At 45.1% G+C, this 13,121-nt stretch overlaps 1 protein-coding gene across 1 annotated transcript in view; it reads right to left on the bottom strand.

The window, feature by feature from the left end:
* The window catches only part of GPD1L (glycerol-3-phosphate dehydrogenase 1 like), a 55,591-nt gene that overhangs the window by 21,660 nt on the left and 20,810 nt on the right, over positions 1-13,121 (bottom strand). The window contains exons 3-4 of the mRNA XM_020282322.2: positions 3,407-3,547; positions 1,261-1,399 (exon numbers count right to left, since the gene is read on the bottom strand). Coding sequence (XP_020137911.1) covers positions 1,261-1,399; positions 3,407-3,547 — 280 coding nt within the window. The remainder of the gene's footprint in view (positions 1-1,260; positions 1,400-3,406; positions 3,548-13,121) is intronic.

Raw genomic sequence — 13,121 nt, 5'->3', positions numbered from 1 at the left:
TTTTCAAATGGCTTTCTTTTATCTCTATTTTTCATAATAATGATGCAAACTACCTACATAATTAAAAATGAAAATTAAAGGGAAAAATGCAAAACTAAAAATGCCCTACCTATGGGCAAGTATAAGAATCTGGAGTTGGCTGGCGTGGTGGCTCATGCCCATAATCCTAGCACTCTGGGAGGCCAAGGCAGGAGGATTGCTTGAGCTCAGAAGTTTGAGCAAGAACAAGACCCCACATCTCTACCAAAAATAGGAAAAACCGGCTGGGTGTGGTGGTGTGAACATGCAGTCACAGCTAATAGGGAGGCTGAGGCAGGAGATACCTTGAGCCCAGGAGTTTGAGGTTGCAGTGAGCTATGATAATGCCATTGCACTCTACCAAGGGCAACAGAGCAAGACTCTGTCTCCAAAAACAAAACAAGCAAAAAGGAATCTGGAGCTACATTTTCCTGTACACCCCATCTCACTCCAGAGCTTCAGAGCTTCCTTTTACAAAGCTGCCAAGGAGTCAAGATTTCCACTGCTTGTGTGTTTGACAGGGATAGAAGTAAGTTCTGCACTGGTAGATAAAACTTAAACTTTTGCAAAGCATTTGAAAATACAGTAGTATACTCTTCCAACAGGTGCATGGACACTTGCGAGTTCTTAAAGCTCCTTTTAAAAGAAATGAACATTTTCACAACATAAATGTGAGAATAGTATCTCTAATCCACAATGGATAAGAGTAGGAAAAGCTTATTATTTCAGGAAACAGGGGACCCACATTTGTGCCTGGGTTCTGTATTAGTGTGTGACCTCAGGACAGGTCATTTATTCTCTGAGTCTTGGTTATTCACCTGAGAATGGGGTCATGCCCACCAATTCTTAGTTCTCATTGGAATCAAAGAGGATCCAGATACGAGCGTCTGTGAGAGGAGAAGAGCCGGGTTTCCAAGGCCAGGGGACCTCACCATGGATGTAGCCACCGGCTTCTTGCTACAAGCAACCTTGCACTTGTATTTAAGCTTGATAATTAATTACTGGATCATGGCGACTCAGAATAGTCTCCTTGGCTTTAATTCATTCTGAAGGTTGTTGAAACACTTCAGTTGCACAGAATGGCCTACTTACATAAAACCCCCACCCCACTGAATGCCCACCTTAGGAATGTTATGGAGGGCAGGGGAGAGCTGCCACTATAGAAAATACCAGAAATGGAAAATGTACATGCTCTAAGACCAAACGTCCAGACTCCTGGGCCCGTCCCTAGGCAGCCCTTACCGATGGTCGTCTCACAGAACTTCTCTGCGGCTACTTCATTGGCAATGTTGGCTCCCATCAGCACACTGATGTCAATGCCCATCTTCTCCCGGATGATGTCGGAAATGAGCTTCAGCCCCTCAGGGCCCTCGTCTATACCCTGTACGGATGTCCAGAAGTTAGGGGAAAAGAAACCACCAAATCAAAGAGGCATAAAGATAGCTGCTTTATAAATAATCTAGACTCAGATACCCAATGGCATATGCAACTTGAAAACTATCTCCTACTTGCAAGAGCAAATACAACTACTGCATATGTACTGTTTACAGAATAATAAATGAAAAGAATAAAATAAACTTGCTCCTAACACACAGGTTAAGAAACAGAACATGACTGACACTACTGAAGTCCAATGTGTGTCTCCCCTCAAGTTCATCTTTCCTCCTTCCATCCCTCATTCCAGGGGGAACCACCACACTGAATGCTCTATGCCTCACTCCCTTGCTTTTGTGATCATTTTGCCACAAATAATGGTCCCTACAGTTTTATGTCATTATGCCTGTTTCTGAAAGTCTATAAATAAAATTGAACCATTCATCTGTGAGTGCTGTCTTATACTATATTATAATTTTAGAGATTCACCCATGTGGCTGTATAAGTGTTCTACTTCATCCCTGTTTGCTGCTGCATAGTATTCTAAAACAAACAGTTCGGCCGGGCGCGGTGGCTCACGCCTGTAATCCTAGCTCTTGGGAGGCCGAGGCGGGCGGATTGCTCAAGGTCAGGAGTTCCAAACCAGCCTGAGCAAGAGCGAGACCCCGTCTCTACTATAAATAGAAAGAAATTAATTGGCCAACTGATATATATATAAAAAAAATTAGCCGGGCATGGTGGCACATGCCTGTAGTCCCAGCTACTCAGGAGGCTAAGGCAGAAGGATCACTCAAGCCCAGGAGTTTGAGGTTGCTGTGAGCTAGGCTGACGCCACGGCACTCACTCTAGCCTGGGCAACAAAGCGAGACTCTGTCTCAAAAAATAAAAAAAAATAAAAAAAAAAAATAAAACAAACAGTTCACAATTCCTTTATTCATTCTATTGCTGATGGACATGTAGGTTGTTTCAGTTTGCTTTCATAAACATTCCTTTACAAACACTCTAGAACAGAGTCTCTGTAGGGAACTCTTAGTCTTTTTTATAACATGGACCCTATTCTTGGCAGTCTGGTGACGTTTATGGACTCATTCTCAGAATCTCATATGCATGAAACAATATGCCTAAAATTACCTAGGAAACCAATTATTAACATATTATAATATAGTTATCAAAATGTTAAAAAAACAAACTCATGATAAAGTATTATGCACAATGTTTCATTAATGCAGTTATTAATAGAAAAATGTCATGGCAGGTCCAATAATTACCATAATTTCCAAGTGTGAGGAGCACACATCATACCTAGAGATATTGGAAACTATTGTAAAGGGAAATGAAAGTCCTGTGATTTCTATTGACAACAGTGTCAGAGGTCCTGCTAATACTCCCGTTGTTGGAACTCTGGTTGTGAACTCCCGTTGTTGGAACTCCACATTCATAAGTGAAGGAAATGCTCATTTTAGTTAGAGGTTAGAAAGAATTAAAAAAGCAAGGTTTCCCCCCACATTTAAGTACATGAACCTCCTGAATTCTATCTATGGACCTTTGGGGTTGGCTTGTGGACTTCCGGTTAAAACTCCCCACTTTAGGAGTGGGTACCCAGGAGTGGGAACTGCTGGTGATTAATTCTCCAGCTAATGCAAACCACTGGTGATTCCCAGACTGCAGGCGGAGCCCCTGCATGGACTGGAAGGTCCTGGCAGTGTGACCTGTGTCCCATCCTCACTCTGCTGCCACTGCTGCCGAGGACCTGCTGCAATGGAAAGCAGCCTACTCCTGAATTTGAGCTAAATGAGGCTTGTGCGATGTGTGCGTGTGTGTGTGTGTGTGTGTGTTTTATTACCTTTCAGGCATCTTCAAAAACACAATAAAAAAATGGCCACAACCTCCCCTTCAGCTCCACATGTCAAGCAGACGAAAGTGAGAGGAAATGGAACTTTCTGGTTACCAGTGTCCAGTGTTCCTCCCCAGACTCCCCCTCCCCCGCCTGCCCAGTCTGCCTGCGCTCGGTTACCTTGATGAGGGTGATTCCCAGCGCGTCCTTGGGCACACGCCCGGTGATCTCGTCACAGATCCTGTGGATGAACTGGTGGGGAATGACAAACACCAGCAGGTCCGCATCCTGCACGGCCTCGCTGAGATTCGGGACGGCAACCTGCAACCACGAGGCAGAGGAAACGGTTACTCCCATAGCGAAATCTGCCTGTCCACAAGGTTTCGTGCATGGACCATTTATCAGATGCCAGAGCGCTGTGCAGACAGACAAGAACAGCAAGGGTGGTGTTCTCCTCCTGCCTCAGCCTCCTGAGTAGCTGGGACAACAGGCATGCGCCACCATGCCCGGCTAATTTTTTCTATATGTATATATTAGTTGGCCAATTAATTTCTATTTATAGTAGAGACGGGGTCTCGCTCTTGCTCAGGCTGGTTTTGAACTCCTGACCTCGAGCAATCCACCCGCCTCGGCCTCCCAGAGTGCTAGGATCACAGGTGTGAGCCACCACGCCCGGCCTGCCTTCCTTACTCTTTATTATGGGGGTCTGAAGCCAGGAGGGTCCTGCCTCTGTCACCAGCTGGCCAAGTGACTAACCCTCTCCATCCCCCAGTCGCCCTGTCTGTAAAAGGCAGTCGGGACAACACTGTGGGGGCTGCTGCTCTCCCACCATCCCACCCCTGCCAAACCATGTCCTGCTCTTCTCTGCCCCGCTCCGCTCCGCTCCCCGGGAGGCTGCTTTCTGCAGACTGTCTCCCCAGACTCCCTTGCTCTATGGCTTCCAGCTGGCTTCAGCCAATGGGGGGCACTATCAGGAGGTCAAGGGGTGAGAGGAGAGATATCTGAGACAGTCGGGGTACTCAGCCTGCGCAGGCTGGCAGTGGTCCCGGCCCAGCTTCAGTCTGCGGTTATGCCTCCTGCCAGGCAGCCCCTCTCCCGGGTCTCTGAGCCTGCTTTGGGCTGGCTTGGTAGCATGTTCTTTCCCAAAACTGTCAGGGCAGGCAACAGCTTCCTGCTGCTGCTCATTTCTGAGCCTTCACCAACCCCCATCGGCCCCCTTGCTTCTGCCCTTGTGGCACCTTTGCCCATAAGGTAAATGACCCATACTAAACTTTCCTTGCAGAGCGCTGCTGTGAGGACTAAATGCTACAGAACAGCGTCTAGCACCTGGTCTGCACTCGGTCCATGTCAGCATGATGACGATTTCCTTCCCTAAGGACCAAGATGGGTTTAACGCGGGCAGAGGCGAGGGTATATATGCAGTGAGGACACCAGGGCACATGGTCCCTAGCAGAGACCCCCTGGTGCCATCCAGCGTCTGTTCTGCCCTCTTTCTCAGCAACAGAACCCCCAGTTTTGAGCCAGGCTCCTGAATGGCAAGAAAGCAAGCTGCCTTCCCAGCCCCCCTTGCAGCTAGCTATATCGTGCGGCCAAGTTCTGACCCACGCGGTGTACATGCAAGTGCTGCCTGTGAAATGTCCTGTGAGATCTCTCTTCTTCCTCTTGCCAGAGGGAATGTGAGGAGACGGCTGGAGTTCACAAAAAGTCATCTTGGACCATGCTGAGAAGGCAGGATAAAAGGCATCCCTGACACCACAGTGCTGCTGTACTAACCATCAATGCTGCTTACGTGAGCGAAAAATGCACATTTATTTTGCTTATGTCACTGATATTTGAGGTTTGTAGTCACATGCAGCTAAACCTAACTATAATTGACATAGTTCCCATGAAGCATTCCTGCTTCTCAAAATGAAGAGCCTTGATGAAGATCCTTCTCTGACACGGTGGCTCACGCCTGTAATCCTAGCACTCTGGGAGGCCGAGGTGGAGGATTGCTTGAGGTCAGGAGTTCGAAACCGGCCTGAGCAAAAGCAAGACCCCCGTCTCTACTATAAATAGAAAGAAATTAATTGGCCAACTAATATATATATAGAAAAAAAATTAGCTGGGCACGGTGGTGCATGCCTGTAGTCCCAGCTACTCGGGGGAGGCTGAGGCAGAAGGATTGCTTGAGCTCAGGAGTTTGAGGTTGCTGTGAGCAAGGCTGACGCCACGGCACTCACTCCAGTCTGGGCAACAAAGCGAGACTCTTGTCTCAAAAAAAGATCCTTCTCTGAGGAAATTCTGTCTGTCATAGGAACATCGTCTGGAAGGAGCAAGCCTCTGAGGAAACTTGGTTAGGGGGTTGTAACAGAGAGGACCAACTCCTAACCAAAATTCCTTCTCCCCCTTCTCTGTGATCACACAACTGTAGGCTGGTCACTGGTCACCCAGCAGCCCTCGCACTTACACAGGGCCATGGACCACACTCTCACCAGTGGAATGTGAGCGAACAGAGCGCACCACCATGGCCAGGGCCCTTAGAACAGTGGGCTGTCTTCTCTGCACCCTTTCACACGGGAAAACGCAGCATGGGACCAAGAATGACGGCGTGAAGCAAAGCTGCCAGAACACTGTTATGTGAGAGGAAAACAAATCTCTTGTTCTTTAAGTCACACTATTACTATGTCTCTTGCTACATCTCAGCCTATTACCTTGACTAATGTATATGCTAAGAGTTACTCCCACACACACGAATCCCCTCAAGCAAACTTATCTGAAGTTATTTCATTCCTTTATCCCTTCAGTAGGTGTGAAGGATGTCTATAAGTTATTGCCCAGCCTCTATTCCTATTTTTCTAGCAAAAGTACCCCTAAATGTCCTTCCAAAAGCTACCACTTCCCCATTTTAACTGGGCACTTATAGTGGAATTAGCCCCTCCCTCATTCCAGGAATAGTCCCTATCTGTTCAAGCCAATGGACACAGCAAACAATCAGAGCCAACCAGAAACCAGCAGATGTCTGCTGGAGCCTCTAGGGAACAGATGCTTCCTTACTCTTCAGCAGTAGCTACAGGTCTTTCCTTGACCAGTGTGGGATGCTGGTGTGAAGTCTGGAACTGCTGCAACCATTTTTACAAATGTGAGGGGAGAACTTATGCCAAGGGGCTCCCATGTGGATAAAGCCAACTTTGTGGACTACAGAGTACAGAAAGAGAGGAAAAAGGACCATGTTAACATCATTAGAGCTGCTGGTTCAGGCTGCCTGGATTTTTTAGTTACATGAGCCAAAACATTATCTTAGTTTAAGCTGGTTTGAGTGGCGACATAAAGAGCCATGCCCCATGCAGATCACAGCCCAAAGCTCAGTACTTCTCTTTACTCAAGCAACCAAAGGCAAGCAATTGTTTCCTATTCAGAGGGGCTTCTCCAGGTAATCTCTAGACTGGGTAGTAACAGGTGACCAGGATTTATTACCAAGAATCCACCTGCTGTATTAGTCTTCTCACACCTGGAGATTCTGTCCCGTTCAACACAGCAGTTTCTGAGTCTATCACCTCCTGATGTCAACACACATCGTCCTGCCTGTTCTTTATTGTCAAAACTCCTGTTTCTCTCTGTGGTCCCACCCATCCCCCACAGCCTTCACAAGAACTCGGATCCCTCATTCCTTCTTGCATTATTGTTAGCCCTGCCCAGGTGGAGATTTATGCTCCTGACTCCCTCTCTCAAATGGAGCCTGGCAGCCTGACTTTTAATTAAAACCTTTCTAGAATACTTCTCTGGACCTACTTACTGTTTCTCCTCTTCCCCACCCACCCCTAATACACACATGCCCCTCCTTTGCCTCCTTTTTAACATGGTGAAATGGGGAAAACACCAGAACTAAAGAGAAAAGATACAGGTTTGAAGGTCTGAGTTCCACATCTGCAACTGGCCACACCTGCATCTGTAACCTTTGGTAAGTGATGTAGCCGCGTTGACCTCCTTCGGCCCGTAAAGAGAGAAGAGATAAAAATTACCTTTCCTACCGAGCTGCTTCACAGAGCACTTTCCGATTAAGTGATAGAAATGACAGTGTTTTGAAACTACAAAGACCTTAACAAATGAAAAGTGATTTATTCATCAAAAAAATCTACCTGCCTCCTATAAATCCTTAACTTTTAAAAAGTCAGCCCATCCCCATGACCCATGCTAGAAAACATTCTCAAGGAAGCTGCCGGTTGGTCAGGATCTCTTCCTGTCTCTTACATTTCCTTCTTAAATAAATCAATGAAGAACCTGCAGGTGGTAGGGACTATGACTGGTTTCTAGGACAATACGATCTGAGGCTTATTCTCCTTGGTGGAATACTTAGGGCTTAACCTATAGAAGCCATGTGTGATAATACAACACGAGCTGCATTTGTATGCATATTGTATGCCCACAGTCCATTCACAGAACATTATTCCTCTTACATAGTATGAAAATGAGTTCTCTCCAGCTAATGGAGTAATTTGAATCTCATCTTTCAGAATAAAACCTTTTGCTAAGCCTCTACCCTAGCTTCTTGCTCTGAAAATAATCAAGATGCTGCTTTGGAAATGTTCACTGATTTTGTGAGCCTCCTGCCAAAAATCTTTCTGACAGTGTCCGCCGCTACAGTTCCCGAAATATGCTGGGAACAACAGGGCTTGCTTTCTGGTGGCGAGTAGGACAAAAATATCAGAACTAAGGCATTGGGGCTCGTTGGCTGAATGTCCAGCATTTCAGGAGTCCAGTGCTCTGGGTCCAAGTTAATAAAAACCTAACAATAGGCCAGGCGCTGTGGCTCACGCTTGTAATCCTAGCTCTTGGGAGGCCGAGGCAGGCGGATTGCTCAAGGTCAGGAGTTCAAAACCAGCCTGAGCAAGAGCGAGACCCCATCTCTACTATAAACAGAAAGAAATTAATTGGCCAACTGATATATATATATAAAAAATTAGCCGGGCATAGTGGCACATGCCTGTAGTCCCAGCTACTCGGGAGGCTGAGGCAGAAGGATCACTCGAGCCCAGGAGTTTGAGGTTGCTGTGAGCTAGGCTGACGCCACGGCACTCACTCTAGCCTGGACAACAAAGCGAGACTCTGTCTCAAAAAAAAAAAAAAAAAAAAAAAAAACCTAACAATAAACGAGAATCATTGAAAGAAAAGCTAGTAAAGTCTGCGTGGACAAGCCTGAAGGTTCTTTTGTATTCCCTACATTAGTTATCACTGTTCGCTGTGCGTACTCACAAAGCTTTTACACATTATCAGCATCTCATCTGCAGTCATCAGAGTGGGCAAGAAAAGACCTCACTCCCATCATTATAGACTTACCTCTTGACCCTACAAAAAGATGCTACTTTAGGCCGGGCGCGGTGGCTCACGCCTATAATCCTGGCACTCTGGGAGGCCGAGGCGGGCGGATTGCTCGAGGTCAGGAGTTCAAAACCAGCCTGAGCAAGAGCGAGACCCCGTCTCTACTATAAATAGAAATTAATTGGCCAACTAATATATATATAGAAAAAATTAGCCGGGCATCGTGGCACATGCCAGTAGTCCCAGCTACTCGGGAGGCTGAGGCAGCAGGATTGCTTGAGCCCAGGAGATTGAGGTTGCCGTGAGCTAGGCTGACGCCACGGCACTCACTCTAGCCTGGGCAACAAAGCGAGACTCTGTCTCAAAAAAAAAAAAAAAAAAAAAAGATGCTACTTAATGGCCTTTAAAGCCAACTGAAATTAAAATGCTTTCTCCATTTATTTATTACTATATATAGGCTCACTGGATCAAATTTGGGGAAGAAAAAGTATAAGTAGGAAAATAACTGTTCATCATCTCAGTACTAGAAATAATATCATTGCCAATATTTTATTCCAAGTCTTTTTTTTTTTGGAGACAGGGTCTTGTTCTGTCACCTGGGCTAGAGTCAAGTGGTATCATCATAGCTCACTGCAATCTCAAACTCTTGGGCTCAAGCAATTCTCTTGCCTCAGCCTCCTAAGTAGCTGAGACTACAGATATGTACCACTATATCCTGCTAATTTTTAACTCTTTGGAGAGGTGGGATCTTGCTATGTTGCTCAGGCTAATCTTGAACTCCTGGCCTCAAGCGATCCTCCCACCTTAGCCTCCCCCAAAGTGCGAGGGTTACAGTCATGAGCCACCACACCTGGCCTTAAGGCTTTTTTTGAGCCTACAGAAATACCTATAATCATATTTATAGAATTAAAGTCATACTTTTTAATCCATTTTTATACAGTATTACAAGAATTTTCCTGTCATTCGAATGAAGTTTCCCCCCTAAAATCCATGAATCTTACCATATGCCTTTTCATACCAACATCACAGTAATTAATGAGGGTTAAATGATAATCCAAATAAAAGATACTAAGGCTATCCTCAATTTTATCTGATTTCTTAGAACCATTACAATTATTTCTAGCTCAAGTCTGTATGAATCTACATGCCAGGGCAATTTTGGCAGCTAACAAGAATGACATAGTTTAAAAATGGTCTAGCTGCTGCATGCAGTGGTATGCACCTGTAATTCCAGCTACTTGGGAGGCTGAGGCAGGAGGATCGTGAGTTCAAAGGCAATCTGGGCAAAATAGTGAGACACCACCCCCCAACAAACTCTTAAAAAAAAAAAAAAAGAGGAAAAGAAAGAAAGAAGAAAAAGGTATACATGGTGATGGATAGCCCCATTGCCCTGATTATATGACTATATCAAATTATCACATGTACCCCAAAAATATGTATATCTAATATATATCAATAAAAAAACAAGTTGGTAAACTTTTAAAAATGGTATAGCCACCATGGGTGGATGGTAGATAATGGTCTGGCTCTATTGCCAATTAGCTAACACTGGACACCAAGGGCAACTCATCTACATTCTCTGGGGAATGAGTATTCAGATTAAACATCATATTATAAGTAAAACACATAGCAACATAGTACCTGGGACATGGTAGAAGTTCAAAAATATTATAATTCCCTCCTGTTCTCCTAATGTCACTTTCAGCCAAGACCTTTGGTGAAATTCACATTCTAGGCGCTAATGCAAAAAAATGATCCTCACGGCCGGGAGTGGCGGCTCACGCCTGTAATCCTAGCACTCTGGGAGGCCAAGGTAGGCGCACTGCCCAAGGTCAGGAGTTCAAAACCAGTTTGAGCAAGAGAGAGACCTCGTCTCTACTATAAATAGAAAGAAATTAATTATATAATGCTTAAGTTGGGGCTAAAAAAAAAAAAAAAAAAAAAAGAAATTAATTGGCCAACTAATATACATAGAAAAAATTAGCTGGGCATGGTGGCACATGCCTGTAGTCCTGCTACTTGGGAGGCTGAGGCAGAAGGATCGCTTGAGCCCAGGAGTTTGAGGTTGCTGTGAGCTAGGCTGACGCCACAGCACTCACTCTAGCCTGGGCAACAACGTGAAACTCTGTCTCAAAAAAAAAAAAAAAAAAAAAAATTATCTTGGCCTAACCTCATTTCCTACATGATATCACCTAAAAACCTCTTCACTCGGGTTTGTTCTTACTTATCATTCCTTGGCATTTATTCAGACCATAGATAGTGCCAAGCACTATTCTAGCTGCTAAGGAAGACATCGGGGAACCCAGACCTATGCAAGAAACCATATCCAAAGAGTTTAGCAGGAGAGAAAAAAATTTTAAGTTGGGCTTCAGAAGTAAAAACTTTCGTGCTTCAAAGGATACCATCAAGTGAGTAAAAAGGATAACCCACAGAACAGAAGAAAATAATTGTGAATCATATCTGGGAAGGGATTTATATTTAGAATACATAACAAATTCTTACAACTCAATAATAAAAAGACAATCCAATTTTTAAAGTGGGCAAAGGGTCTGAATACATATTTCTCTGAAGATATACAAATGGCCAATTAGCATATGAAAAGATGTCCAACATCTTTATCAGATCATTATCATGCAAATGAAAATCAAAATGATTAATGAGATATCGTGTCACATCCACTAGAATGGTTAGCATTAAAAGGCCAAATAAGTGCTGGTGAGAATGTAGAGAAATTGGAACCCTCATGTACTACTACTGATGGGAATTCAAAATGGGACATCCACTTTGTAAAAAAGTCTGGCAATTCCTCAAAAAGCTAAACACAGAGTAACTGTAGGACCCAGAAATTACATTCCTAGGTATACTCAAAAGAAATGAAAACAGACATTCACACAAAACAGTGTACATAATGGTTCACAGCTGCATTATTCATAATAGCTAAAACGTGGAACAATCCAAATGTCCATCGGCTGATGAATGGGTAAGCAAAACGCGGTACATCCGTACGATAGTGTTCAGCCATGGGAAGGAAGCATTGATAAGTGATATAACATGGGTGAGCCTTGACAACATCATGCTAAGTGTATGGAGCTGTCCCAGTAGACCATATGTTATTTGATGCCATTTGTATAAAATGTTGAGAGCAAGCAAATCTACAGAGATAGAAAGTAGATTTGTGGTTGCCCAGAGCTGGGCAGGCAATGGGAGGAAACAGGAGGTGACTACTAAAGGTACAATGCCTCTCTTCAAGGTGATGAAAATGTTCTCAAATTGATTGCAGGGACGGTTGCACAATTATGTGAACACAATGAAAACCATCGGGTTGTACGGTCTGCGGACTGTATCTCAGTAAAGCAGTTTTTCAAAAAAGCAGGCAGAGCCTTGGAAGACAAAGGTCAGTGGCAATGACGACTCTATTTCACAGGGGACGCTGCAATCTAAAGCCTGGTGTCACACGGAGGCTAGTTGAAGCTGGAACAAGAAGGCAGAGGAGCTCTCTGCCTAGATGAGCTCGAAACACAGGCTCTGAATAGAGAGCTGTAAGAAAGAATCAACAGTTTTTATCTTGTAGTGACAGGAAATAACAAGGGTTCTTCTCGTTCAGGTCTAAGGGGAAATCACAAACCCAGACCCTGTCCAGCTGTTGGCAAGCAGGCGGCGACACAGTGAAGTCCTTGTGACAGAAGGTCCCCGTGTGGGAAGGGTGTCACGTGGGACCTGGGGAAGGGTCAGGTGGGCAGCAGAGTAGGGGCCCCAAGCAAAAAGGACTCACAATCTCAAGTCAGCGCAGGAGCTGACCGACACCATAAATAGCAATCCTGTGTGGACAGAAATGCAACAAGTCTCTCCTGTTTGAATTCGCAAGAAAAAAAAAAAAAAAGATTAGAAACTAGCCTTATAAGTGGTTACCAAAGGCTGGGGGGGTGGGTGGGGGATTTGAGAGATATTGGTCAGAGGACACAAAATTTCAGTTCAACAGGAAGAATAAGTTTTAGAGACCTATTTGACCTCAGTAGGGGCCTAGGAGTGAATTTTTCTTCCTTTTTCAGGCCTCTGTCTACACTAGTGACAGGGTTGGGTGCTGGAGTCAGTCGGCATGGGGCCAGGCTCTCGGTGGCAATGGTTCTAGACTCCTCTATCTGTGTCAGCTCCTTCCCTCTCACTCTCCCTGTTCACAGCACAGGTTCTAGCTTCATAGAGCCACTTGGCAGATTCACTTCCCCCAGCATTCCTTGCGCATCGACTGCAGGAAATGCACCGTGCTAGGTACTAGGGGTGAACAGAGAACCACAGAGTCCGGGTCACACACTTGGGGCAGGTGGAAACAGACAGACAGGTACACAAGGCCTGGCACAAAGCTGTGTGGGAGGGACGTGACAATCAGGTGTGCAGTTTACAGAAATGAAGGGGCAATCAGTGCTGAGAAAAACAGGAAAAGTGAGGCTCAGAAGACTGTCTATCACAAGGATGGATTAGAGATGACGCCAGTGGCCTCCTATTGCAATGGGAATAGCTGCCCCTTTTACTCTTTCTAGCAGATATTTGGACTCACAATGCTCGGGATCCTTCCCGTCCCAACTGCACCAAGAGTGACTGT

This window comes from Microcebus murinus, chromosome 1 (assembly GCF_040939455.1).
Source record: "Microcebus murinus isolate Inina chromosome 1, M.murinus_Inina_mat1.0, whole genome shotgun sequence".
NCBI lineage: Eukaryota > Metazoa > Chordata > Mammalia > Primates > Cheirogaleidae > Microcebus > Microcebus murinus.
This window is presented reverse-complemented; position numbering and strand designations above follow the sequence as displayed.